General features: G+C 37.4%; 2 protein-coding genes across 2 annotated transcripts; one reads left to right on the top strand and one right to left on the bottom strand.

Annotated features, from left to right (window-relative positions):
- Positions 1–176: 176 nt before the first annotated feature.
- ERH (ERH mRNA splicing and mitosis factor) lies at positions 177–7,291 on the bottom strand. Its single transcript, XM_083368993.1, has 4 exons — positions 7,111–7,291; positions 5,905–5,992; positions 3,262–3,382; positions 177–1,115 (listed from the first exon to the last, which is right to left on the bottom strand). Exons 1-4 carry the CDS (start codon positions 7,111–7,113, stop codon positions 1,013–1,015), a joined length of 315 nt encoding a protein of 104 aa, XP_083225119.1. The 5' UTR covers positions 7,114–7,291; the 3' UTR covers positions 177–1,012.
- Positions 7,292–7,523: 232 nt separating this feature from the next.
- SLC39A9 (solute carrier family 39 member 9) lies at positions 7,524–27,253 on the top strand. Its single transcript, XM_083349519.1, has 7 exons — positions 7,524–8,046; positions 10,952–11,060; positions 16,879–17,073; positions 19,224–19,292; positions 21,962–22,047; positions 23,050–23,184; positions 23,662–27,253. Exons 1-7 carry the CDS (start codon positions 7,951–7,953, stop codon positions 23,890–23,892), a joined length of 921 nt encoding a protein of 306 aa, XP_083205645.1. The 5' UTR covers positions 7,524–7,950; the 3' UTR covers positions 23,893–27,253.
- The last annotated feature ends 610 nt before the right edge of the window (positions 27,254–27,863 follow it).

Here is a 27,863-nt window from a genome sequence, read left to right as displayed (position 1 = left end):
TACGGCAGAGATCTGGACTGCAAACCTTCAGACAGCTACTACATGGTAGCAAAGAGTTAGAATGTTCTACATCTTTTAAAATCTTCTGTAATTTTAATGTTTTTATACTTACAATTGTTTTTCTATCTGTATGTTTTATTACACTGTAAGCCACTCAGTCACCATGAACCACAAGATGAGCAGCGTATAAATTTAATAAACAATAATAATCTGGTAGTTTAGTGCAATGTGAAACGGAAGCATTACGATTCCCACAAATATGCTATTTCCATGTTTAAATCCTACCAAACTGCCAAGCTTATGTACAATCAACCCCAAAAATATGAATTCTGGATTGGTTTAGAGAGGAGGGGCAATACCAGAGATGAAATCCAGAAGCTTCATCCATGTTAATCCTAATTTTTAGAACTAAGGGCGGGGGGAGGAGGAAATCACAAATAACAAAATGTGACAATTTTATCACCAAAATTTGGCAATGCAGAATGCTGCAAAGTGACAGGATTGCCCAATTCCTGGTTTATACTTTAATATGTTGTGTCAATCTATTCAACAAATTGTAGTTACACGCAATCTGGCTTAATGTGTGAATTAAGAATCCAATATGAACTGGAAAATATATATACTTTTTAAAATGAATGCTCTACAAGTTATATACCCAGCTTATAAAACCATCACTCAACATGTTTAACTAAAGAGCATTTATTTTATTTTTCGCTATGATTTTTCACTGCCTCCAAGTAATACTATTGATCTCCCCCTCTCTGAGGAGTACATATAGCAATGATGGCGAAGGAGATGTGAATAATCTTGAGGACCCTGAACAAAATAAAACTAAGTAAAGTGAAAAATTAAAAATTAAATTCCTGTAAAAGACATATTCTTCTGGAACTGAACAAGTCTCTTACAGTTCTAACTGACTCAGTCCTAGTCATAGGCTTATAAGAATGAACAGTGGACTACAATACAAGACTTTCACTACAGTATGCTGTACACGCCCTCCCTCAGTGCCCCATTATTTGCTTGCTTGCTGAGCTTGTCTGCGGAGAAGAACATAGATCTTCTCCTTTATCCAATCTTTATTGTACGGCTGGTATGTCTGAGTATCAGCACGATAGCTGGTAGGGAAAAAAAATAGGTTAATATTTTTTAATATTGCTTTTCATCATACATTTCTGCAAAACATTTTCTTAAAACCAGTAATTCCCAACATTATGAAATACCCTATTTCCAAAAACAATTATTTTGCGTTTCTGAAGTAATAATTATTTTCTTGAATGTAATTTTATAACAAAATTTAGGCAGAAATTATATTTCATTCTATTTCAATATGTATTGAAATATGTAATAAAACCAACACTTACTCATTTTTTTAAAAAAAGCTTAAGCTCTTTGGATTTTATCGTAGACGTATACCATCAGTATAGTACAGCATGTCATAAAAGATGCAATATTAGATGTATCATTTAGACTGTTATGACTACAAAGGATTATATATTTATTTAAAAGACATACAAGTCTTTATATATTTACTTGCCCTATCAGCAAAATACATCTCTGGGCAGTTGGCAATATAATATGACATGCATGCCCTCTGGTGGCTTCCTAAAATCTAAACACTCAATGGCAAAGAGAAAAAAAATCAGAATAATATTAGCTATCTTTTTAAGGAACTTAAATTTAAAGCCCTGTTGAACAGTTGTTCTATCTTTACAAGGGAATGCATTTGGAAAAGTCCACTATCACAACACTGAATTTAGCAATTAGTATACTCCAATAGATTCATAAATGTCTATCTGTGAATTAGTACAATATAAAATACCTATGGGTGTATTCCTAAATAATTCCACCGTTCAAATATTTTTGCAATTTCTGTTTATACTGAGATTATTCAATAAAAACTGTTGACATTCCATTAGATTGTACTTATAATATATACTTAAGGTGAGAGAGGACTCTTCACAAGTAGTTTTTATCTCCCAGCAGAAAGCTATGTATCCTACATTTACTTCTTATCTTTGGTTCACATAGGTTTTTGTTAACTCTTCATTGACTACTTCTCTCATGTTCTACTGTATTCCATGAACTCTTGTTGCATTCTTGGAATTAAGGTTATTAATTAAGGAATTAATCAAGTCAACAAATTGGAAATGTCTTCCATGTAAACATTCTTTGGAGAGCCAGTTTAGTGTTATACTTAAGGCATGAGGCTAGAAACTGAGAGACTATGAGTTCTAAATCTTGTTCTAGGCACTGTCAGCTGAGTGACTTTGGGCCAGCCATTCTCTCTCAGCCCTGGGAAGGAAGCGATGACCCCATCACCACTGGGGGGGGGAAAAACCCTGCTCAAGAAAACTGCAGGGATTAGTCCAGGTGGTCACCAGGGATCGAAAGTGCAAAAAAAATAAATTGTCCATTAACCATCGGCCGCAATTGCTATTTCCCACAAATGACAGGAATAAATTGTGGAATTCTGGTATTTTTTTTTAATCCCATTTATATCCCGCCCTTCTCCAAAGACTCAGGGCGGCTTACAATCTGAAGCACAAATTTTATATTGATGTGATTTTAAAATGCCCTGTAAACCGCCCTGAGTCCTTCGGGAAAGGGCAGTATATAAATCTAATAAAATCTAAATCTAAAATCTAAATCAATGTGCTTAGCAATAGCCTTCATTCTATGTATATGCCTGCTTATTAGGGCTTTCTGCCCCCCCCAAGCGGCATTATTACAAAGTCAGCTTATTGCCCCCAACAATCTGGGTCCTCATTTTACCTACCTGGGAAGGATGGAAGGCTGAGTCAACCTTGAGCCTGGTGGGACTCGAACCTGCACTAATTGCAGGCAGCTGGTGTTACTTAAGGAGGCATTAGCCCACTGCTCCAACCAGTTAATACTGAATACAATCCAAATCAGGATTTTGTACTTCACTGTCAGCTAATTTTAGGTTATAGTAAATTACAAAACTACCCAAGCATTGGTTCTACAATGGTAAATGAAAATTAGAGTGGATTTTGTGAGATGGGTGACAATATTAATTTGATACTAAATATCTTCTAGATAACCAAAGCAGCGTCAGATAAATTATAGTTGCTTCAAAAACATTTACATTCAGAGTAATACTCATTAAATATCTCACACATATTAATTCAAGAGGCAGAAGCAAGGACCAGTAACATTAAAAATCTAATTATATATGTGCAAACCAGCATATATATTTACAGTAGAAGTAAAATTGTAGAAGTTAAATGATATGATACATACACAAGGCAGCTAAGGTCAGCCAAATCATCGATGAAATCAAATAACTGGCTAATATCATATGTAATGGAAGGACTGTTAGGATTCATTCTCTTCAGGTGTTCTTCATACATTTTACAAACTCCTAAAAAATAAAAGGATGATGTTTAGCAGTTACATTAAACATTTGTGATGCCTACTTGTCAGAGTACTTGAATGTTAAAAAATACAAACAATAACAGAAAAATGCTAAAGCTAGGAATTAATGTTAAAAGGCAACAGATTCACCTATTAGGTGATATATAAACACAGCATAAAATAGCTTTACAATTTTGTATAAGAATTGCAAGAAAAGTAAGATACTAGATTCGTCATTTTCAACCTTCTGCATTAAACTGTTCACAGAATCAAACTTTTCAATATTCAGTTCTATTTCTATTCTCCAAAGCACCTGAAAGCAGGACAAGAAGCAACAGATGGAAACTAATCAAAGAGAGAAGCAACTTAGAGCTAAGGAGAAATTTCCTGTCAGTTAGAAAATTAATCAGTGGAACAACCTGCTTCCAGAACTTGTAAATGCTCCAACCAGGAAGTTTTTAAGAAGGGACTGATTTGTCTGAGATGGTATAGGTTCTCCTGTTGGAGCAGGGGGCTGGACTAGAAGACATTCAAGGTCCCTTCCAGCTCTGTTCTGTTCTATTCTAATTTTCTGTTCTGTTCTGCTGTTCTATTCTGTTCCGTCCCATTCCGTAAGGGGTGGACCTTACTAAATATCATCTCATCTCGAATAGAACAGAATTGAATTGGAAGGGACCTTGGAGGTCTTCTAGCCCAGCCCCCTGCTTGAGCAGGAGAACTTATACCATTTCAGACAAGTGACTGTCTAGTCTCTTCTTAAAAATCCCCAGTGATGGAGCACCCCTGATTTCTGAAGGGAAGCTGTTCCACTGATTAATTGTACTCATTGTTAGGAAGTTTCACCTTAATTCCAGCTTACTTCTCTCTTTGGTCAGTTTCCAACCAGTTTCTTGTCTTGCCCTCTGGTGCTTTGGTGAAAATGCCCTCTTCTTTGTGGTATGATACTGCTATCGTGTCTCCCCTATTTCTTCTTTTTAGACTAGCCAAACCCAAGTCTTGCAACTGTTCTTCATATGTTTTAGTCTCCAGGCCTTGGATTATTCTAGTTGCTCTTCTCTGAACTTTTTCCAAGGTCTAAACATCTTTTTTGTAGTATGGTGACCAAAATTGGTTGCAGTATTCCAGGTGTGGTCTCACTAGGGTTTTATAAAGCAGTACTAATACTTCGTGTGAGCTTGATTCTACACCTCTGTTTATACAACCCAGGATTGTATTAGCTTTTTTGGCTGCTGCTGCACACTGCTAGCTCATAGTCAAGTGATCGTCCACTAGGACTCCAAGGTCCCTCTCACAGTTTTTATTTTTGAGCCAGGTCTCACCTAATCTGTACTTGAAACCTTTGGTTTTTCCTGCCTAAATGTAAAACTTTTTTCCACATTAAAACTCATTTTGTTGGATAGGGCCATTGTTCAAGTTTGTCAAGATCTTTTTGGATCCTGAGCTTGTCTTCTGGGATGTTGGCTATTTCTGCATCACTGACTATAATGCCCAAAGCTGAGGGGTATTGGGTTACATAAAATATCCTTGTGTCAAACTGCTAGAGCAGGGATCATCAATGACATTTACTTCATTAATCTAATAAAACAGGGGTGTCAAACTCAATTTCATTGAGGGCCACATCAGCATTGCGGTTGCCCTCAGGGGGCTGGGTGGGTATGGCCAGGGTGGGCGTGGCCTACTGGGTGGGCATGGCTAGAGTGCATATGGCCTACTGGGTGGGCGTGGCCAGCTTTACATCAAGGGTGCCTATGGGGGCCTGGGCAGGAGTGGGACAGATCTGAGGGTCTGTGGCAGGAGGAGGGTCTCTGGGCCAGGGCCAAGGCAGTGGGGGCCGTTCCCTCACTGTTTCCAGGATGGCTTCACGGGCCACATGAAACCACTTCGTGGGCTGGATCCAGCCCCCGGGCCTTGTGTTTGACATGTCTGTAATAAAAGGTACAGAGTTTACAACTGTGCAATACTTTCAACTTGATTTCAAACCAGTGTTTCTAAGCACATAGAAGCAGCTCTCTGAAGTTAATTACAGGTAGTCCTTGACTTAGGACCACAACTGAGTCCAAAATTTCTGTTAAGTGAGACATTTAAGTGAATTTTGCCCCATTTTACAACCTTTGTTGCCTCGGTTGATAAGTGAATCACTGCAGATTCACAAGTTAGTAACCCAGTTGTTAAGTGAATCTGGCTTCCCGATTTGACTTTGTCAGGTCCCAAAAGGTGATCACATGATCTTGGGACACAGTAATGGTCATAAATATGAACCAGCTGCCAAGCTTCTGAATTTTGATCACATGATCATGGACATGCTGGAAAGGTTGTATCTGTGAAAAATGGTCATAAGTCACTTTTTTCAGTGCTGTTATTGCCACTTTGAACAGTCACTAAACTGTTGTAAATTGAGGACTGCCTGTATTATTTTAATTGGCACATGGTACAAGAATACAAGCCTTATTAGCTATTTTCCTACAAGTGACTGATCTCATTCTAACAATGAACTCCCCTTTAAAACTCATTTAAAGTTTAAAAAATTACCTTCCATACATTCATTTACAGATTCATAATCTGCATAAGTCCTGCCTTCAGGTCGTTTGGTAGGCTGAACAAGGAGAATTGTATGAGACTGAAAAGAAAAGACAACAATATTAAAACAGCATCAACAAATATCGCAGAAGCCTTAGAGCAGGCATGGCAAACCCGCAACGTTACACAACGTATTGTGACTTTTCCCCCATTGCCGGCAATGGGGTGGGCGCGGATGGGCTGGCAGTTTGACATGCCTGCCTTAGAGCCCCATTAAAAGTTAGATATGTCAAATCCAAATATTTTTGTTCCTGCACACACGCTATTTTTACACACAGAAATCAATGTAGCTTTAGTCTGATGCATACATACCATGGGAAGGTTCATCCTTCCATTTCAGCAACTGGCCACTGACATGGTTCTAGAGCAGGGGTCTTCAAACTTGGCCCTTTTATGACTTGTGGACTTCAACTCCCAGAATTCCTCAGACAGCGTGCCTGAGGAATTCTGGGAGTTGAAGTCCACAAGTCATAAAAGGGCCAAGTTTGAAGACCCCTGTTCTAGAGCTTCGCCCCCCAGAACAATTAATTAAAAAAAACATTGTAAAGCCGGACCAATTATAATTATACTGTTACTACTCCTATTCGTTTATCATCAGAATTTTTTTTTTGATTTGATTTTCTGCAATTCATTTTTAAATATATTTTTTTTTTAAAAAAAAAGAACAGGCGATAAACGTCCCCAATCATTTCTCTCTGCCGGAAAGGGACCGTTACTTCTCCGCTCAAGGCGGGCCTTTCTTTTTGGTTTGCCAAATACATGGGGAACGGCAGGGGACAAAAAAAAAATCTTCAAAAGAACTTCGCACGGAGTTGGATGCGACGCGGAGTATCTCCTTCCGAGTAGCCCCTGTGACCATCCCTCCCGAGGGCGGCTTGGGACTCCGGCGGCTTCTTCCTCCTGGGAACAGTGCAGGGTCTCTCGAGAGTGAGAGAGGAAGAGAAAGGGATTCCTTTCCCCAAAAGCGTTAAGCAGTTAACTGACAGACCTCCCATCGCCGCCATGGCCACCTCAGGCCCACTGCAGAGAAGCAGCGGGACGAAGCTGTTTATTCTTTACGGCCCCTCTTAACTTTTCTGCAAATAATTTCAGCCGCCTTTTCGTGCCTCAGCCTAATAAAACGAGGGCCGCTCACGCTTTATCTCCTTTTTTACTCACCATGGCGACTCGTTCCGCTCGGCTCGGGCGCGAAGCACAAACTCCCCACGACGCCTCTACCACAATGCACCGCGGCCGCCGGATGCAGGCCCCCTAGTCTTTCACGCGTTGTAACGCTCCCCTTGCACCTCGGGCCGAACCATAGAGACGCCGTTGCTTTCGCTCTCCCGTTTCAGAAGCTAGAGAGGCCTCTGTGCTTGTCCCGCGAGATTTCCCCCGCCACTCTTTTTTTGTTTTTAGGAGGCGGAAGTTCTGATCGGGCGTCCATCTTTGATAAGGGCGTCGCTTCTCACAGACTTCGTAATAGCCTGCTTGAAGTTATTAAGTCTGCCATCTTAAACTGGGCAGGAAGGGGCAGAGCAACTGACGCTGGACTTTCTACGTTTCCTTTCAACTGCCAAGTCTCCCGGAAATTGAGCAGGGGAGAGGAAGTGGAGGGCGACTGCCACTTGGCCTTTACGGCACTAGCGGAGGGGAGACGGAGGCATAGGCGAGGAAGGGCAGGCGGGTTTTCTTCCCGCCTTCTGTTTCCACGGGTGTAATTCCTCATTGGCTGAGGAGGAGCGCGCTTCGCTAATGAGGCCTCTTCCCTGAGCTGAGTGGAGCCCAGCTGCTGCGAGCCAGAGGAGAAGCGGCCGCACAGCCAATTTAGCCGCTCGGCCTCTCCTTTTTTTTTCTGCACGGGAACGGGGTGCCCCTCACTGGCCGGCCCGCTTGCCTGCTGCTAACGAGGCGCGGCCAGATTCCGGCCCATGTGGCTTTATCGGGAGCCGCGAGGGCCAATTCCCTGCTGAACCGCGGCGAGCCGTTGAACCGCTGAGCCTGGAGGAGAAGCCGGCCATGGATGATTTTTTATCCATTAGTTTGCTCTCTCTCGCTATGCTGATTGGCTGCTATGTGGCCGGCATCATCCCTTTGGCCGTAAACTTTTCCGAGGTAAGAAGGAAGGCTCTGAACACCTGCCGTCCAGGTGTGCAGAAGAATGACAAGAGTAATAAATAATAATAATAATAATAATAATAATAATAATAATAATAATAATAATAATAATAATAATAATAATATAATAATATAAAGTTGGAAGGGACCTTGGAGGTCATCTAGTCCAACCCCCTGCTAAGGCAGGAAACCCTATACTATTTCAGGCAAATGGCTGTCCACTCTCTTCTTAAAAACCTCCAGTGTTGGAGCATTCACCACCTCTGGAGGCAGGTTGTTCCACTGGTTAATTGTTCTAACTGTCAGGAAGTTTCTCCTTAGTTCTAGGTTGCTTCTCTCCTTGACTAGTTTCCATCCGTTGCTTCTTGTCCTGCTTTCAGGTGCTTTGGAGAATAGCTTGACTCCCTCTTCTTTGTGGCAGCCCCTGAGATATTGGAACACTGCTATCATGTCACCCCTCACCCTTCTCTTCGTTAAACTACACATACCCAATTCCAGCAACCGTTCCCTATATGTTTTAGCCTCCAGCCCCCTAATCATCTTGGTTGCTCTTCTCTGTACCCTTTCTAGAGTCTTGACATCTTTTTTACATTGTGGTGACCATCGGAGAGCAAGGGCTCTCTAGCCGTGGTGTTAGTTTTCACTTCTGGAGACCGATCTTGAGGTGGGAGTGTTGTAAAGAACAAATAAATTTAACACAATAGGAAAGAAAACATCCTCGCAAATAAACTTTGGAATAAGCGCCTCCTTTAGGTTAGCCCTTCTTTTTTTTTTTTTGTTTACCTTGGTATTGCAGAATTAGGACCTGGCATGAAAGATAAAATGGCAGAAAGGAAAAAAAAATGAGATATTTTGACTACTCAGCTAGAGGATTTTCCTCTCCCAATTCTTTCTGCAAAGCCCAGTTTCCTTTTGTGGTGTCAGATGTTCAGCAGCTTTAAAGTTTGAGGATATCAGTCTTTTTGAAATTTGATATAAGAAATAATTTTGCTATATGCAAAAAATGGTTTTTTTCCAGATAATTGCCCTTTTCGTTTTTTCAGTACAGTTAGCTGAAACTTGAAGAGAGAATACTTATTTTACATAGTTGTTTTTCTCTGATCTCTTGTACATGTGCATTTAAAATTGAGTCTTAAAAAAATACATGTCCACATTGTATTTATCTGCAATATAGTAAAATATTATTTTGGAAGGAATACTTTCCAATATATTTTAAAAGACTGAGGAAGCCAAAGGCAGCTCTATATATTAATTGTCATTGTACTCAAGTTATACACATAATGCCAAAATATCCCCGTGGTGTTATAAAAAATTATTCTGATTATACAAAAATGTCTGCAAAAGTGCAACTTATTTTAATAATCACAGCCAAATGTAATTTCATTTACTGCACAATTCAAAAGTAAAATTCAAATCCAGGGAAGCATATGGAACTGATACTGAAGTAAAGCTTAATAAGCAGAAAGTACGTAACATGTCTAAAAATAACAAAACAGAATGCCAGGTTAAAATAACTTGAAGAAATTTTAGCTATGTTATTTTTCCATCCTGTACAAATACTTTGTTCACAGAAAAAAGAAACATGTAAACTTACTTGCATTCTTCAAAATTTTGCAAGCCAATTGCCTGGTCATTTGGCTTATTACCTATACCAAATACTTGTGGGTGATCATCAGGTCAGCCTGCTTAAAAAAAATAGGTTCTTTATTTTCCAAATTATGTGAGAAAATAATTTTGTAAACTGAAATTGCTGTAAGGATTTGAAAATGTTTGTGAAAATCTCAGAATGGTTTAAATCAAAGAAACTAAATAACTAAACAGATCTAAGATTAATAATTTAAATCTGTTTTTTTAACTGCCAATTCCTATGGTTTCACACTGAGATAGAAAAGTCTCTTTCCAATTCTTTTAAGTAACATGCATTTTCAGAGTTAATGAATCATATATTTCTTCATTAATCTTATTTCGATGTTGCCAGAATCAAGAGACTCAGCATACTGTGAGCAGCCTTCAATTTTTTTAAAGGAAGATTAGTGCTGGGTTATATATGCAAAATAAAAAAAATAATGTGAGCAGCTCACTGAAAGCATCAAATGCATACTGTCAAGTAGATTTGTATTGTCTAATTTCCTTAATAAAATACAACAGCATCAGGTGTCTTGAACAAAGCATTCCAAAAGCATTTGTGGATTGTGTATATTATAATTAATAGTCTCTATATTGTAAACCATAAAACCTGGTTTTTGTTACTTTTAATAATGGTTGCATCTTTAAAGGCTAGGATTATGTGGCTTTCATATGATCGAATGTTTTACTTTGGATTATTTTTTAAAAAATATGAGACCTTCTGTCTTTTCTAACAGACAATTCATTGTCATTAATCTAATGGGTGCTTATACTGTATAGGCTAAAATGTGTGTTTTATGCATGTGCATTCCAGAAATCTCTTGAGTGATTATTTGCTCTTTTGAAATTTGTCATCTTACTGGAATAAGAATCAAACAGGTTATGTAAATATCAATGTAAAACAGTCCTCAGTTCAGATAATGTACTTAGAAACAATAAATTACTGCATTTGTATATCTCTTTTATTTGTGTAAGTATACTTTGTATTCAGGATGAGGATAATGAAAAGAGACGTAATTTTTCTGACTGTGTTAGAGTGGAAAGACACAGGAAGAACAATACAGTTTGGTTCAAAGGTCTGATAGTAAAGAGGTCCATGACCTTTTCCAGTTCCAAGCTAGAGAAACAGCTGGGTTGGAGCACCTCAGTTATTCACCACTAAAGTAGGCACTGGAGATGAAGGATGTGACTGTTTTCTCCATATATATTTCACACACACATATCCACACTCACATATATTCACGTTTCTTTTAATTATTTTAAATTTTATTTTCAGGAAAAATTAAAACTGGTTACAGTTCTTGGTGCCGGGCTCCTTTGTGGAACTGCCTTGGCTGTCATTGTGCCTGAAGGAGTACATGCACTTTATGAAGACCTTTTGGAGGGTAAGAAAACGACTCTTATTCTGGTACAAGGAATTTTGAATAAAACATAACTTGATTGTAACATAGGCATTTTGGAAGTACAGTCCAGTTTTCTACAGAATCTCAATACTTTTTTTAAATACATTTAAAATACATTTTCCTGTGTGTGTGTGTGTGTATATATATATATATATATATATATATATATATATATATATATATATATATATATATATTGCAATCAGCCCAGGTTCGAATCTCAGAAGGGTATAGCTGACTGATGAAGAGTCAGAAATGCATTTCAGTTTCCCTTTAATTCTTTGTTAGTAATTTACACAAATATATGAACTGTCCGGCGTGACTACAGCCTGTTCGATGGCCTTCAAGATAGGCTGAAAACAGGAAATAAAGATTTGCCCCATGGAGACCAACATAATACGACATACTCCATGGTTACCATTCTTGGGCAACTATACATGATTTATCAGTTTCAATTTCAATATTTTAACAATGCTTAAATTGTCTCAAGTTAGAGTACAGTGTGATGGCTTATATCAGGGGTCCCCAACTCCTGGTCCGTGGGCCGACACCGGTCAGTGGCATGCCAGAAACCAGGCCATGCAAACAAACAAACGGCCCCATCTGTGATATGCAGGCAGCACTCAAAATCACACAGCCTCTGGTCCACGGAAAAACCTTTCTCAATGGAACCGGTCCCTGTTGCCCAGAAGGTTGGGGGCTGCTGGCTTACATGGTTAGGACACTGGGTTGGGGGTTAGCAAGCCTGCCTTCGTGACCTGAGAGCTGCTGCAGGGTTGGGGTCAACTCCCCTCGTTCGCTCCAGCTCCTTAATGGGACATGAAAGGAGCCCCCCCCAGGGTGTCCCCCCAAGAAATGGTGCTGTTACCAGCTAATCCTTTCAACCCAGAAGCTCCTTAAACAGGAGAGGAATACAGCAAATCACCAGGCCTTATGTATATTAAAGATGAAGCCTTTAATAGTTTATTACCTCTTTGAAATCTTTGAAATCTTTGAAATCTTTTTCATGTTAATGAGGGAGGGAAAGAACAGGGTGCTGTTAGGCATTAAGAAAGTAAATATGGGTTTGGTGGAAGTTAGATAAGCAGGGAATTAGAGTTTCTCAGTGGAGGATAGCATATTATTTTGGCCACAGAAACACTTATCTAGGCTTATTATGATAGCCCCAACTCTCATGGCCTTAAGCAGATGAGAAACATGGCTTTCCTAGAGGACTTTGGGGTTTAACTATATTAGCAATAACATTTCTTTCCGTTTTGCATTGTTTTCGGTTGTATTTTTATTACTGTTTTAGTCATTCAATTTTGTATATTTTAAATAAGCGTATTTTCTAAGCCAGGGGTCCCCAACCCCCGGTCCGTGGACCGGTACTGGGCTGCAGCATGCCAGCAACCAGTCAACACAAGCAAAGCCCCATCCACAGGATGCAGGCAGCACACAAAAACGCGCACCCTCCGGTTTGCGGAAAAGCCTCTCTCCATGTAACCGGACCCTGGTGCCTAAAAGGTTGGGGACCTCTGTTCTAAGCTATCTAGAGTCCATCTAATATTAGGTGCTCAGATAAATACAGTGCTTTTTTTGTAAAAAAAATAAAAATAAAAAAATGCCGGAACTCAACACACGTCATACAACTCGCCTACCCTACAAGGTTCCATCCAAAAAAGGTGCTGGAACTCCATTCTGGGCGTTCTATGACAAAAAAAAACTCCTGGATAAATATAATTAAGAAATAAATATTGCTTGGATTTTTAAAAACAAAAACAAAAAATGAGTAAAAACAGAACATTTCTGGTGCTTATAATGCTTTCATTTTTAAAATAGTTAAAAGGATTTATCAAACCTTGCCAAATTATTTTCCTTACTCCTCCCCTCCCCCTTGCCTTCCATAAAACTCCAGGGTTACTGGATTTGGGGGAGCGGGAAAGGGGCTGCCTTTGATTCAGTTTTTGACTCCTGGAGATTCCCTATTTTCTGAAGTGGTTTCCCACTGCCTGCTACTTAGGGCTGAGAAAAAGGAACTGCCCAAGGTCAACTAACTGTTTTTTGTGCCTAAGGCAGGACTAAAATTCAAGGTCTTCCGGTTTCTAGACTCATGCCTTAACTACTTCACCAAATTGGCTCTCATTATTGGCTATTATTCCCTGTTAATAATAACTTCAGTTCAAAACCCTTGTTCGAGCATTACATGACTGTTAAGCAATGTTTGCTAATTTGGGGGATGAGGCAAAGGTTATTTCTCTAAACCTATTATTTGATAGCATACCTTGAAACATTTTTAGCTTGCTGAACTACATCTCTTCTTCAAATAATTTTATTAAGATTTGCAAATTGAAAGGATAAAAACTCATACAAATTCCAACAAATACCCAAAAGAAAATAAGAGTAGAAAAAAAGAAGAGTGAACTATACCCTTATCCTTAACAGGTAGTTTCAGATATTTGACAATTCAGTGAAGGGGAGGCAGCAGTAGCTGAGAAAAGGATAATATTTTTGCATCATTTTAGTTTGCTGATATTTTGTGTCTCTGCAGAAATTAATAATCCCGGCAACTGTGATTTTTTTTCTCAAAAGTACTATGTAATTGCAAGGGGAGGGATCAGGTCTGCATTCCATTTTAATAAAACGTGGATAGATAGAATGCATCTCAATTCGAGAGAGACAAACATCCAAATAGCAATCAGAGTACTGCAAGCTATCAAATGTTAATTCTTTTTCCCTTCTTCATGGTTATCTCTCTTATTGGTTATCTCTCTTATTCTGCTAACCCCTGCATCAGATGGACTGCTGGAAACAGCTGCATTTGTCTGGAGGATAATAATTTGGGTCCATCCAAAGCACCAGATACAGTAGCTGTCCTAATGGTCACAAATACACATTTAAGAGTTTATTTCCTACCTTTGAAAAGAGTTCAGTGGATTAGTAGGATTAGGTTTCTCAATTCATAGTCCAGCCACAATGAAAAAGAAAATATGAGCAAATGCTACATTTGAGATTTGCATAATTTAATAGGCCTGCAGATTTCACTGTTTACTCTATACTTTATATTGGAACACTTAGTTCCAATATATTTTCCTTATATGTAAGGGTGTAGGTTTATACATATGTTGTATATAGTATGTTTTAAATGTGTGTTAATCAGCTAAATTTCATTTTTAATGTGTGCCGTTGTGCCCACAGGACAAAATGACAATAAAGGTTATCTAATCTAATTTCTCTCAGTTTTGAATGATGTTACGCATTTTAATAACATTTTAAATTTGAAGTTTAATAGAAGCATTCTGGTTGGTATATTTGAAGATCAAATATGATTGAGAATAGTTTGTCAGGCTCACTGGGGCAGTCATGCAAAATGGCTGTGCCTAGTGGCTAATGTATGATGTGATAATCTAAGGATAGTGGTCATTTCAAAGCATGTTTCTGGTATTCATCATTATTGCAGGAAATTCTGTGCTTCTTATCATGTTTCTTATTATTTGGATATCTTTTAAAAGCAGACTCTTTATTATTCAGCATTGTAATTGTTCTGTTATCCACATAGGAAGTACAGTCACATGAAAAAGGAAGTACACCCCATTGGATTGTTCCACTTTTTCAACATATAGATATTTCAACATATCAGCTTATAGATATTTGATCTTCATTTTAGCAATATTGATTATAACAAATATTCACCATTTACATTTGTGGTCCATTGTGCAATTTAAATAAATACAAATGCAAATTTTGCAGATGGAAAAAGTACACTGATGTGAAGTTTTTCTTTCTTTTTTTAATCATACATGGACATACCAATATTTTGTTTTCAGTCAAACAATATTATATATATATTTATTTGTCAAATTTTTAAATTAGCCATCTTCTTCACAGAGGGACTCCGGACAATGTACAAATAAAATATTAAAACATTAAAAACAATATGTAAGATAAAAATGAGGCAAGGATTATTAAAAATCAGTGTTAACAGTTAAAAGGAGGGGGAGGGCTTTCAGGACACTAACCTGCCTCACAGCTGTATGCTTCTCTGTGAGCTTAAAACAAGCCATGTTATCACACCTTTCCAAAAGGCCAGGAGAATGGGGGCATGCTTCATGTCTGGGGACATAAAGAGGTGATCTAATTGAACAAAATGCTATAAAAATTATTTTGGAATCATTTAGTTAACAAAAAATTAACATATGCCATTTCATTCTGTAGAAAAAGTAAGCACACTCTTGACTCAAATACTACTTTTCCCCCCAATGCTTATGTATGTTAAACCCTAGGATATGGCTGCCATATTATTATTTATCCCCTTTATTGTTTTTACTTCCCTCTTTTATTGTCTGTAAACTTTATTGTTAGTATTATATTCTGTTGTTTTGCAAATACACTGAGTGCTTCTGTACTGTAGAGAAATTCCTTGAGTGTCTAACCATACTTGACCAAATAAATAAAGTATAACTATAGTCTAATATCTGGTATTGTTCCCTTTGGCAGAAACGATTTCAAATACACATTTCTTATAATTGTCTATCACTTTCTGAGATCAACTGGGAGAAATTTTTCCTACTCCTCCATGCAACATTATTCCAACACTGCAATGTCTGAGGAGTTTTTGCGTGCATAGCCCTTTTCAAATCACCCCACAGCATGGCGGGTTTTCTGGAATGTTTAGAGTCATTGTCATGTTGCCAGGTTCACTTTTGGTAGAGCTTCAATCTTCTAACAAATCTCACATTAGCTAAACATCCTCTGGAACAATGAAGAATTCATTGCTCTTATGACTCGTGGACTTCAACTCCCAGAATTCCTGAGCCAGCCATGCTAAGGAGAAATGGAGAGGTTTCCATACTGAGCCATGCTGGCTCAGGAATTTTGGGAGTTGAAGTCCACGAGTCACAAAAGAGCCAAGGTTGCCTACCCCTGATCTAGAGTGATACCACCCACTTCAGCAAAAAAGAGCAAATCAAACTAAATTTATTTATTTTATTTTTTTATTTTATTAGATTTATATACCGCCCTTTCCCGGAGGACTCAGGGTGGTTTACAGGGCATTTTAAAATCATAACAATACAAAATACAAGTTAAAAGACAAATAAAAGATTAAATTATCCCTGAAAATAAAACCCCAGTTAAAATTCTCAGCCTCACTCCAATATGACAGGTCCTCCCAGATCCTCAGTAGTAATGTTCACATTTTGTGCACCTAATTTTAGATAATGAAGGTAGTGATAAATATATGGATGTATTTACATTTTTCACATGCATTTGTTTATTTAAATTATACAATGGACTACAAAGTGTAAATATTCATGATATATTTATATATTTATCAATATTATTGAAATGAAGATCAGATATCTCTGCTGGAAAAGATTGCAATGGGGTGTACCTTGATCTGAACCATAGAGTTTTCTGCCAAAATAGAAAGTGAATACAATAAAAAGAAGTCTTTCATTAGACATTGGAGGTATTTTGCCCAAAATACTTATTCCTAACCTTTACAAATTCAGATTCCTGTCTGCTTGCTTAAGCCTGCAGATATACATTTTTGCTTTCATTCAGTTATTTGATGAAACAGTTATTTATGTGATGTTACATACAGATGTAGTGATACAATGTCATTAACATGACATTGAGGTCATGTTAATTAAATAATGTTTCTGATCAATTTTAAATTTTATTCTAAAAAAATTACAAGATTTGAAAATTAATTAGTCACTTTTAAAATTAAAAATACCCTGAGGCATGTTTTGATTTGACTTTTAATAGGTTAGGGACTGCAATTCTAATTTCAACTGTACTTTTTGGTTTCCTTTAGCAAAGCACCACCCAGTCAGTGAGAGTCAAAAGACCATTGAATCTGAGAAAGCAGATGTTCCAGATGTGCATGATCATAACCACAGCCATGACCATTCAAGATTACATGCTTACATTGGTGTTTCTCTTGTTCTTGGCTTTGTCTTTATGCTGCTGGTAGATCAGATTGGCAGTTCTCACGTCCACACTGCAGATGGTAAGCCAAATTTTTCCTAATAGGCAATCAAAGTGAGAACAATTCTCAGAAATATTCAAATAAATGAATATTCATTGTATATGATATACTCTGTATTTAAAAAAGGATAGGGGTGGTGAATTTTGAAATAAAATTAACATTTTCACCTTTAAAATTTTGCAGCATAACATTTGGTCAAAAGTTTACATTGTTAATGGTGAAAAAAATAGTATATATGTAGTCCTCACTTAACAACTCTAATTTCAATGGGAATTTCCATCGCTAAGGGATGCAGTTGTTAGGTGAAATATCACATGATTGCACCACTCAGCGATGGCAATTTTAGTAGTTCTGGTTGTGGCTAGGACTGTGTTATCATTAGGCAAGGACATCACCCTTATCTCGCCCTACTGCTCTCACCTATCTGCCTGTTTCTCTCCTCCCCCACCCACCCCAATCTCTGCCCTTGTGGCCATCCTGCACTGTTGGTCTTGCCCTAGCATGGCAAGGCCTCATGTGGCCAGAGCTGCTTTGCAAAGGGCCAGGACAGACACACCTTGTAAGCAACAGGAGGAAGAAGATGGCAAAGATTGACAGCAGGAGCAATGGACGCCAGGATGGCTGAGGGGAGGGGCAATGGAGTAAAGGGTGGTCAAAAGGGCTGTAATGGGAGGGGAGATAGGTGGGGGAGAATTGAAACACAATTGTATGGTTATAAATGCAGGTGGACTGCCAAATTTTGATCATGTGACCACGGAAGTGCTTTCACAGCTATAATTTCAAAGACCAGCCATAACTAACATTGTTCAGCACTGTTGTAACTTCAAATTGTCACTGAACAAATGGTCATTAAGTGAAGACTACCTGCACAGGAAAGACTTTAAATGGAGACTCTCCATTAACTTTTAATGGAATTTGTAGAGTTTGTTTTTAAAAAAAAACACGAACAAATGAACTTTTAGCTTTAAATAAAATTTACTAAACCAGCAATTAATTATCTTTTGAGATTTCGGCTACAAAACAAAGAAAGTGGCAGAAAGTATTCATCGTATTTTAACCAGAAATACTTGAATGTTGAATACGCTGTGCTTGGTTCCATGCAAATACATGTGGAAACATATTTTCCACACCAAGCCTCAGTATTTTGATATAATAAGCATGTCACAGAGAACATCATCCTCATCTTCTTTAACCCATAATAACCTGGAAACCATAGTTACATTCTACTTGGCAGGAACTAGACTTAAATCATTGTTAAACCATGTAAAAGTGATATGGAGCCCATGATTTTCTGACTGTTCCATCCAACTGCATTTCAAAGGTCCACTGTGATATTTTCACTGCTTAACTGTGATTACCTGTGAATGTTAATTCGCCTCCATCCTCTTGGCCTTCCAGATGGGCTTAAAACCTGGGTCTGCTGATTGGCCTGGTGTCCTGCTGGGGGCATTCCATATTGCAGGTGTTTTGTATATTAAGAGAAGATTCTGTTTCCACCCAATTGTATTTTGCTTCCTTCTTTAGCTACCTCTCTTAATTTTAATTTTAGTATTTATCGTTTTAATGTTTTAGATTGTCATTTTTATCTTGTTGTGAGTCGCCTAGAGCCACTTGATGGCAAGGTGGGCATCATATAAATTAAATTAAAATTAAATTAAATTAAATTAAATTAAATTAAATTAAATTAATAAATAAATGTTAAACTATCTAAAGGATTCAAGTTCATAGAATATTCCATTCCCTTAAATGGGAAGAAGGAAGGAAAGATTCAAAGAATAGAGATAGTTTAGTTTGGTGAAAAATTGTTATTATGATCTATTCATGATAATGTCCAGTCACAGCTGCCAGTTCTTTAGCTGGTGTTGACCTTCATATGCATCAAGTTCCTCACAAGAACCTAGGATGTCACAATGTATCAGCCTATATGTGCTATTCAAATTTTTGGTATGTGCTATAATATCATTGTAATTATTATATTATCCTATATAAAATGCCTAGAATTCAGTCTTCTAGTTTCTAGACCATCTATCACCTTAACTACTTTACTAAAGTGGCTTTTTAACCTATATTAACTTCTAATAAATATTAACCTTTGTAATGTTTCTTCATTTCAGTTTCTGCTCCTGATCTCTTATTTATATCTCTTTGATAAGATTCCTTAATTATTTCAGACCCAGAAGCAGGAAGGTCAGGCAATTCCAAAATTACTACTACACTAGGACTAGTTGTCCATGCAGCAGGTAGGTTAATTTTGTTGGTTTTTTATGTTTTTCTAAAAAAAAAATAACACAGATACTGTCAAGTTATGTGAGTTAGTGTTGACATGATGACATGATCCCAGTAGTTACTGCTCTTAATAATGGAATAATGTTGTGGACTTTCTTTTTATTCTTCTCCCCAAGTTAATCTACTTTGAGATAAGAGAGGAGACTAAATTGAACTGCAGGGATATGTCCCTGGTGATTCTTTACAGCTCAGGGCTATAGTGATTTGTAATAGGAAAATACATATTTGATCCAGTCTATAGGGTTGTTGGAGACATTTCTGGAGCTTTTATTCCCAATGTTAGTCTTCTAGAATTATGTTTGGAGACAAATCTTTTAAAGTTTTAAAGAAGATCTAAACAAATATTTTTGTTTGCAAAACCATTAAAACGTAAAGTTAAGAATATGTTGTGGGTTTACGTTTTGTGTATATTGTAATATGAAATACTGCTTCTGTCTTGCTGCTATACAGTACTTAACTATAAGTGCACAGTAAATACATTTACTACTGCCATGTTATACATTTGTTTCAAACACTATAGCAATGTATCTGAATTTTTAGAATCTAATCTCCTGCTCTCGAACATACATTCCCTTTTCAACTTTTAGAATGAGTCTTAGAACTTTAAATCTTCAATTAATTTGTTCCGTGTTATGTGACCAAGGCGTGAAGGACTGTGACAAAAGACTCCCAAGTCCAGGAACGGGCATACAGTGAGGGGAAAAAAATATTTGATCCCCTGCTGATGTTGTACATTTGCCCACTGGCAAAGACATGATCAGTCTATAATTGTAATGGTAGGTTTATTTTAACAATGAGAGATAGAATAACAACAAAAAGTCCAGAAAAATGCATTTGAAAAAAGTTATAAATTGATTTGTATTTTAATGAGTGAAATAAGTATTTGATTCCCTATCAGTCAGAAGATTTTTGGCTCCCAGGTGTCTTTTATACAGGAAACTGAGCTGAGATTAGGAGCACTCTCTTAAAGGGAAGAAGCAGAAGCGATCAATCAGATTCCAAACTCTCCACCAGGGCCAAGACCAAAGAGCTGTCCAAGGATGTCAGGGACAAGATTGTAGACCTACACCAGCCTGGAATGGGCTACAAGACTCGCCAAGTAGCTTGGTGAGAAGGTGACAACAGTTGGTGCGATTATTCGCAAATGGAAGAAACGAAATAACTCTCAATCTCCCTCGGTCTGGGTCTCCATGCAAGATCTCACTTTGTGACATTTCAGTGATCATGAGAACGGTGAGGAATCGGCCCAGAACTACACAGGAGGATCTTGTTAATGATCTCAAGGCAGCTTGGACCGTAGAAACAATTGGTAACACCCTATGCCATGAAGGACTGAAATCCTACAGCACCCGCAAGGTCCCCTTGCTCAAGAAAGCACATGTACAGGCCCGTCTGACATTTGCCAATGAACATCTGAATGATTCAGAGGAGAACTGAGGGAAAGTCTTGTGGTCAGATGAGACCAAAATTGAGCTCATTGGCATCAACTCAACTCGCCATGTTTGGAGGAGGGGGAATCCAGCCTATGACCCCCAAAACACCATCCCCACCATCAAATATGGAGGTGGAAACATGTTTTGGGGGTGTTTTTCTGCTAAGGGGACAAGACAACTTCACTGCATCAAAGAGACGATGGATGGGGCCATGTACCATCAAATCTTGGATGAGAACCTCCTTCCCTCAGCCAGGGCATTGAAAATGGGCAGCATTGCAATGACCCAAAACACACAGCCAAGGCAGCAAAGAAGTAGCTCAAGAAGAAGCACATTAAGGTCCTGGAGTGGCCTAGCCAGTCTCCAGACCTTAATCCCATGGAAAATCTGTGGAGGGAGCTGAAGGTTCAAGCTGCCAAATGTCAGCCTCAAAACCTTAATGACTTGGAGAGGATCTTCAAAGAGGAGCGGGACAAAATCCCTCCTGAGATGTGTGCAAACCTGGTGGCCAATTACAAGAAACGTCTGACCTCTGTGATTGCCAACAAGGGTTTTGCCACCAAGTACTAAGTCATGTCTTGCGAAGGGGTCAAATACCTATTTCACTCATTAAAATGCAAATCAATTTATAACTTTTTTGAAATGCCTTTTTCTGGATTTTTTGGTTGTTATTCTGTCTCTCACTGTTAAAATAAACCTACCGTTAAAATTATAGACTGATCATTTCTTTGTCAGTGGGCAAACTTACAAAATCAGCACTGTAGTTGGTGCACCAGATGAATATATGCAAGGGTTTTCCTGATCATAGCTGGTTCCTACTCATTGAGTAGAAGCTGAATCCAGGAGGACCTCCAATTTATGGACCACCCCTGAATGTGGAAATGCAACTGGATTAAATTACTGGGACCAAAAGAACCAAAAATATAGCAACAAAGCATATGTTTTAAAACAATGTTGCAAAGAGCTAAACAAAACTGTTGGCTATGTGACCATTCCTGATTCAAAACTGTTGCGCCGTGGATCTACTCTGAAACATAAATATTAAAACCATCATCAGGAATGGAAGAGCAGGTTAATATAAGAGAATCAGGTGACAGACTTACTCTTGTATAATTTAGCTCCAGTAACTCTTTGATCAGTGGATGGATTCATGGTTGTGTGGCTTTTTTTCCCCTTCCTCCCTCATTAAGCTGATGGTGTTGCCCTGGGTGCAGCTGCTTCTACATCTCAGACTAGTGTCCAGCTAATAGTATTTGTTGCAATTATGCTGCATAAGGTAAGCTTTGAGTAAGAAACCTTCCCATGCTTCTTCCATCGGTGAATGAGGAATTATAGACTTGAATGAAGTGCAAAAGTTCTTTTTTTAAAAAAGTATCCGCGCACTTTTTAAATCATTTCTGTTTGCTTTTGTAATTAGGATGGCATCTAGGAGTAGAAGTATGCAGCTACGTACTGTGTATGTGGGAGGTTTGTGCTAGCCCAGTAGTGACATGTAGCAAGCAGCAGTACTTCTTACTGCTGAAGTTAATGTACTTAGAAGATACTTTACGTACAATTAATTTTCATTAGAATCACATAGATCTTGTGTAGGAAATGGCAGCTAATTCTGAATGATTGCTGGGCCTGGAGCTATACTAATTTCATCTTTTGGATTTCTTGTTATAGTAACAGGACCAAGCAATCCCTTAGATTTTTGAGAATTACATTCTAGTTTGACTAAGTGGCTGCCATGGAGATTGTATTTTCACAATATGCCATGGCTGTAGTCACAAAATTACCTGAAGGCTAACTGGTAAGGTTGCTGTCCACCAGCCTCTTTAGCTCTCTAGGATGTTTTTATCATAACTGTGTATCATTAATTTTTAATACTAATGTTAAAATAAGCATTTTAGTAGGTTTTTTATTAAAAAGTATTTGTAAATGTATTAACTTCTTTCAATTGTATGGCATATAGTGGTTTTTTGTTTTTTTCCTAAAGCGTATTTGTAAATGTATTACCTTTTTTCACTTGTATGGCATATAAAAAACAGGAAAACATGTATTTTTATTATACTTGAAGTTTGCTATTTTCCCCATTAGAAATAGTGATTTACTATCTCATATTAAGGAAGGGCTTAATACTAATGATAGATTATACTCCACCAACAGAAAACTTAAGGAAGGGGTCAGTAATGTACTACTGGCATTTGGTCTCACTAAACATTCCATTTTGCAAATGAAGGCAGTACAACTCGTTTTGTATTTGAGCATTAAATATTTTATTGCTTTTATGTTGTAGGCACCTGCTGCTTTTGGGCTTGTCTCGTTTCTTATGCATGCTGGTCTTGAACGGAATCGAATCAGGAAGCACTTGCTGGTTTTTGCATTAGCAGCACCTGTTTTGTCAATGGTGACTTATTTGGGATTAAGCAAGGTAAAACAGCCGTGGAATATGAAAAGTTTTAAATAATCAGATTAATCATGTTTACCAGTCAGTTGTGCATCAGTATGTTTGTTGTTGGGGAATCAATTTTGCAGATGCTTAAATATTTGGTATTTTGTTTCATATAGCATTTTTGCTGGATTATGAACAGTTCTTTGAGTGAAAGTAGTCCATACAAAATGCAAATAATTGGTCTTGTTCTGACCTTTTTTTAACTAACACCAAATTATGGATTTTATGTAAATCATCAACCATCATCTAGCTTTTTTGCACTGACAAAATTTGCTGAGTAAATTTTCCACTGGCGGTAGGCAATGTTAGATCTCCAGAACATTAGTTTCTCTTTGAGGTAAGTTATAATGCATTCTAAAGATGCTTTTGAAATTTCAGTAGACCAGCAATTGAAGTACAATTTAAAAAAGGGTGAGCTTTAATATTTTATCTGCCTTTTGCCTTTTTTTTTTACAGAGCAGTAAAGAGGCACTTTCAGAAGTCAATGCCACTGGAGTTGCCATGTTGTTCTCTGCTGGGACTTTCCTATATGTTGCCACAGTTCATGTTCTTCCCGAAGTGGGTGGAGTGGGACATAGCCATAAACCTGACTCTGCTGGAAGCAAGGGACTCAGTCGCTTGGAGGTGGCTGCATTGGTTCTGGGTTGTTTGATTCCTCTGATTTTATCTATCGGACACCAACATTAAAACTTGGAAGACCAGCATTTTTCCCTACAATCTGATAAAAGCAGCAGTCAGTTGCTTTTTTATTGCTGTCTCTCTTACCCTGTTGACCACCCCATGTATGTTGAGTTGGAGAGGATCATCATTTTAACAAGAAAACTGTGGGAAAACTCAATAGAAGAGAGAGTACTCTTTGATGGCTAGTTATGAATCCTGCGTAATTTCTTTTTTTCTGAAGATACTTTCATTATGACTTCCTACCTATTCTCAGGGAAGCTGGAACTTGGATATTATCTGGGAAGATCCTTGCAATTCATCATGAAATCATAATCCAAGTATTCTGTATGTCAGCATTCAGAGCTGATCTCTTGACATTATGATGCTACCTTCTAATATGCGGGAAGATTGTTCACATCTTCCACATGTTCATGCGTTAATAATGGCATGGGCTGACTTAGAAGGAATCATCTGGTGAACAGATATTTGTGAGGATGAAGTTGTAGGCAAAATTTGTATTAGGTAAAGAAGTTTGATAGGATTCTTGCATTGAATTATTATTATTATTATTATTATTATGGAAGCACATTTGTTCTTTGATTTTAACAGGCTATACAGTAGAGAAGAGAGGCACATTCAGCAGGAGGTTAGATTGTTCTGAGCTTCTAAGGAATAGGTGTTTATTCAAAGGAATGCTAGTTTATTTACAAAAATGTTCCTTTTCAAGTAGAATAAGGTAAGCCCTGTTCATCAGGCATCAACCTCAAAAGCTGAAACGTTAATACTTTCTGATATTATTACCAAAAATCATTCCAGGTTGTGAGCTTGTTTTGAATTAAATGTCTGAAGTCTGTTAAACCTGAGTATCAACACACCTCTAGAACACAATTCTACACATCATAGTGGTTCAAAAAGGTATCTGTAATTATCCAGAAAAAGAAAACCCCATCAAAACCTTTGGTTAAAAAAAAAATAAATGGTTAAAATATATGTTGGTTACTAGTGCACAGTTTTATATATGCTTTAATTTTTCAATCACCTTATCAAAAGTCTTTCCTTAATAGTTAAAATTTTATTTATAAACAAGATAGTGTTTGAGTGAAAATATTTTTTACTGGACTGATTATTCCATGAGATAAATCTGTTCCTTTCTTCAGTAACTTTTTACAGTCCAGTAATTAATGAAACTTGTTTTCCTTGCCTGCCTTGCTCACATCTTATATTTCCTTGACAGTGGATGTTAAGGTTGTTTAGAATGGTTATGCTTTAATTGGCAGTTCCTACTTATTGAATGAATATTGGTTGTGCATCAGTACGCAATATCAGTTTTTCATAAAAAAAATCTTGCCTTTTATGGGGGGGGCATAATGTTAGAACCAGAAAGGAATTAACATTAAATAATATAAACATGACTCTAAAGGTTTTTTTTAAAGCTAATACTCAACAAACCTATTGACTGCTATTCTTTCCAATATACCTTTATCAGCTGCATACGTTTATATCAATAAATATTAATCATCTGTGCTAGTGTGGATCAAGCATCATAAAATGGTGCATCACAAACGGATCTGCCAGTTGTACTTGATCTGTAACAAACCATTTCAAAGATTACAGTTTTAGAATTCTCTTCTATGCTAGAAGAGAAAATAGAAACATATTTGTCAAAACATGGGACAAAACCCCCAAATGTACTATTTGATATATATATTGAGCTGGTTAATGTGCCTGTCACATTTGTATACTTAATGATTGAAAATAAAGTCATAAAATGCCAAATTACCATTGCTGGGAAAATGACAAGAATGTCAATTCTTCCAACTAGCAAGTTGGGAAATAATGGCAAAATGACAAGTCACCAAACTTGATTGAAATGTCATGAATATAGAAATATTTGGAAGAAGAATTAGGATTCAGGGATATAGTTTTGAGTTTAAATCACACATTTTAAAAAAATTATTTGATTGCTGTATGTAATTGAGAGAGAAGGTCAGGAATTCTGTTTTAAGCTAAATTTTAAGTGCTTACTGTTATTTGCAAAACTTAATTGGAAGCTGCCTAAACTAAATCAAATTTGTGAAAGCAAGTCTGTTAATTCTTTTTTTCCTATTTCACTAACCTGGGCTTGGTATCTAGAACTAAATTATTATTTGTAAGGCAATGGATAGGCTTAATGTGTGATGTTTATTACACAATAAACATCATAAGGCAGTGTAGGAAATGCTTATGGGGCTGATTTGCTCCTGTATGGGAACAAAGGTGTCTTGAATACTTCGTCAGTATTTAATTGCTAACTGCTTTTGGAGCAGTGAGCTATGAGAAGGGAATTTCTAGATAATAAAAGAAATCCTGTAGCAGAATTCCAGAAATTTGATCTCTCATAATACTGAGAAGCTCAGTTTTGAGAAATCTGGATTTGAGCATATGGATTTTGACTTTGCCCAGATTTTTAAAAAAAATCAATGCAAAATCATTGTTTTTGTAGTCTAATTCTACTCTTCTTAACTCTTACTACTAATCACATCCAATTTGTATTCTGAACTTCCCAGTAAACCTGAAAGCCATGGATTGCTAAAACAGAGATGCATCATTAATACATTCTCACAAATTCCAACACTTCCACAAGTCTTATCAGTTGTAGACTGAGTTGAAAGTGGAAATGTTTACAATGAATTTTGTCTGTATGCAACATTATATTCAGTCACCTAATTACCATTATTCATAAAACAATCTTGCCTACGCTGGAGAAACTCAAGTTTGCAATATTTGACAGATATATTAAGGAAACGCAGTATCTTCAATTGAAAGGAAGTGTCTTGGAATTTCTGAAACAGTGGAAAGGAGAAGCTCAAAAGTGATTTTCCTGTATCCTAAGTGAAAATATTTTTTAATATCCAGCTGTACCAGAATGGGAAAACTTGAACAATAAATTGTGCTGCTGTGTTGTTTATGATGAACCATAGGTAACTTGGGAAATGGGAAGCCCTTGCAGCAGCATTTGAAGGAGATTATTCATTTCAAAAAGATACGAACTTTTACATGTTTCTGTTATGTCCCTGTTATCCAGATATGATTTCATGGGTAGCGTTCCCTGGTCATAGCTGTATACCTGATTCCGTGCACTAAAGTGTAATTTTAATGTCTTTTCTAAATCATTTGTACACATGAGATCATTCCATGGATGGCTGCCTTATTTTTAATTTTTTCACTTTAATTGTGAACTGTTTAAATATGTTTTTATTATATTAAAAATTATTTGCTGCATTGTTGAAATAATTTGTCTCATTTTTAATGGTGACAAAAAAAAGCAATAATTTGTAGATTCTTGAAGGGGAAATGGTTAATAGTTTGCTTTATCTCATTTTTATCTCCTTTATTCACTTCTAGAAACAGATAACAGAGGACCCAGATTGTTGGGGGCAATTAAGCTGACTTTGTAATAATGCCGCTTGGGGGTGTGTGTGAAAGCCCTAATAAGCAGGCATATACATAGAATGAAGGCTACTGCTAAGCTTGTAAGCCGCCCTGAGTCTTCGGAGAAGGGCGGGATATAAATGCAATTAAAATAAATAAAGCAATTTTAGAAGAATCCAGTAAAAAGCATAATAAATCCAAATGTAATATACCAAAGTATTAAATGTTCTTACATAAACATGTTTTTTTTTCTTATTTTGAAAACCTGTTGGTGATTTACGCACCCTTGAAGACCATTGGAAACTTCCATTGGACCATAATGGACCAGCCCAGCTAATTATGGATATTTATTATGCTGGCATGATAACTCCCTTCTGTAAGCTAGAGATTACGTGCAATTCAAAATGCTGATGATATCCTACCTGACATAAGACTGGGTTTCCTGTGGGACCAACTGCTCCCGAGGGTATTTGCCCATCCCATACATTCTGAAGGAGAAGGCAACCTCTGGGTCCTTTCATTGAAATGGTCATGTTATGAGCCCAGGAGGTGAGGGTTCTCAGAGATGTCCCCTGCCCTTTGGAATG

The sequence above is a fragment of the Vipera ursinii genome, assembly GCF_947247035.1.
Source record: "Vipera ursinii genome assembly, chromosome: 1".
In the NCBI taxonomy this organism is placed as follows: Eukaryota; Metazoa; Chordata; class Lepidosauria; order Squamata; family Viperidae; genus Vipera; species Vipera ursinii.
The sequence above is the reverse complement of the archived record's forward strand: the minus strand, read 5'-3'. Positions and strand labels throughout refer to the sequence as shown.

Coding starts and splice junctions, on each gene's coding strand:
- ERH (XM_083368993.1), bottom strand. Junction 3,383..5,904: donor TGTAAATGAATGTATGGAAG/GTAATTTTTTAA, acceptor TTTATTTTTTAG/GAGTTTGTAAAATGTATGAA. Junction 1,116..3,261: donor GCTGACCTTAGCTGCCTTGT/GTATGTATCATA, acceptor TTTCCCTACCAG/CTATCGTGCTGATACTCAGA.
- SLC39A9 (XM_083349519.1), top strand. CDS start 7,951: ATGGATGATTTTTTATCCATTAGTTTGCTCTCTCTCGCTATGCTGATT. Junction 8,047..10,951: donor TGGCCGTAAACTTTTCCGAG/GTAAGAAGGAAG, acceptor TTTTATTTTCAG/GAAAAATTAAAACTGGTTAC. Junction 23,185..23,661: donor CTTATTTGGGATTAAGCAAG/GTAAAACAGCCG, acceptor TTTTTTTTACAG/AGCAGTAAAGAGGCACTTTC.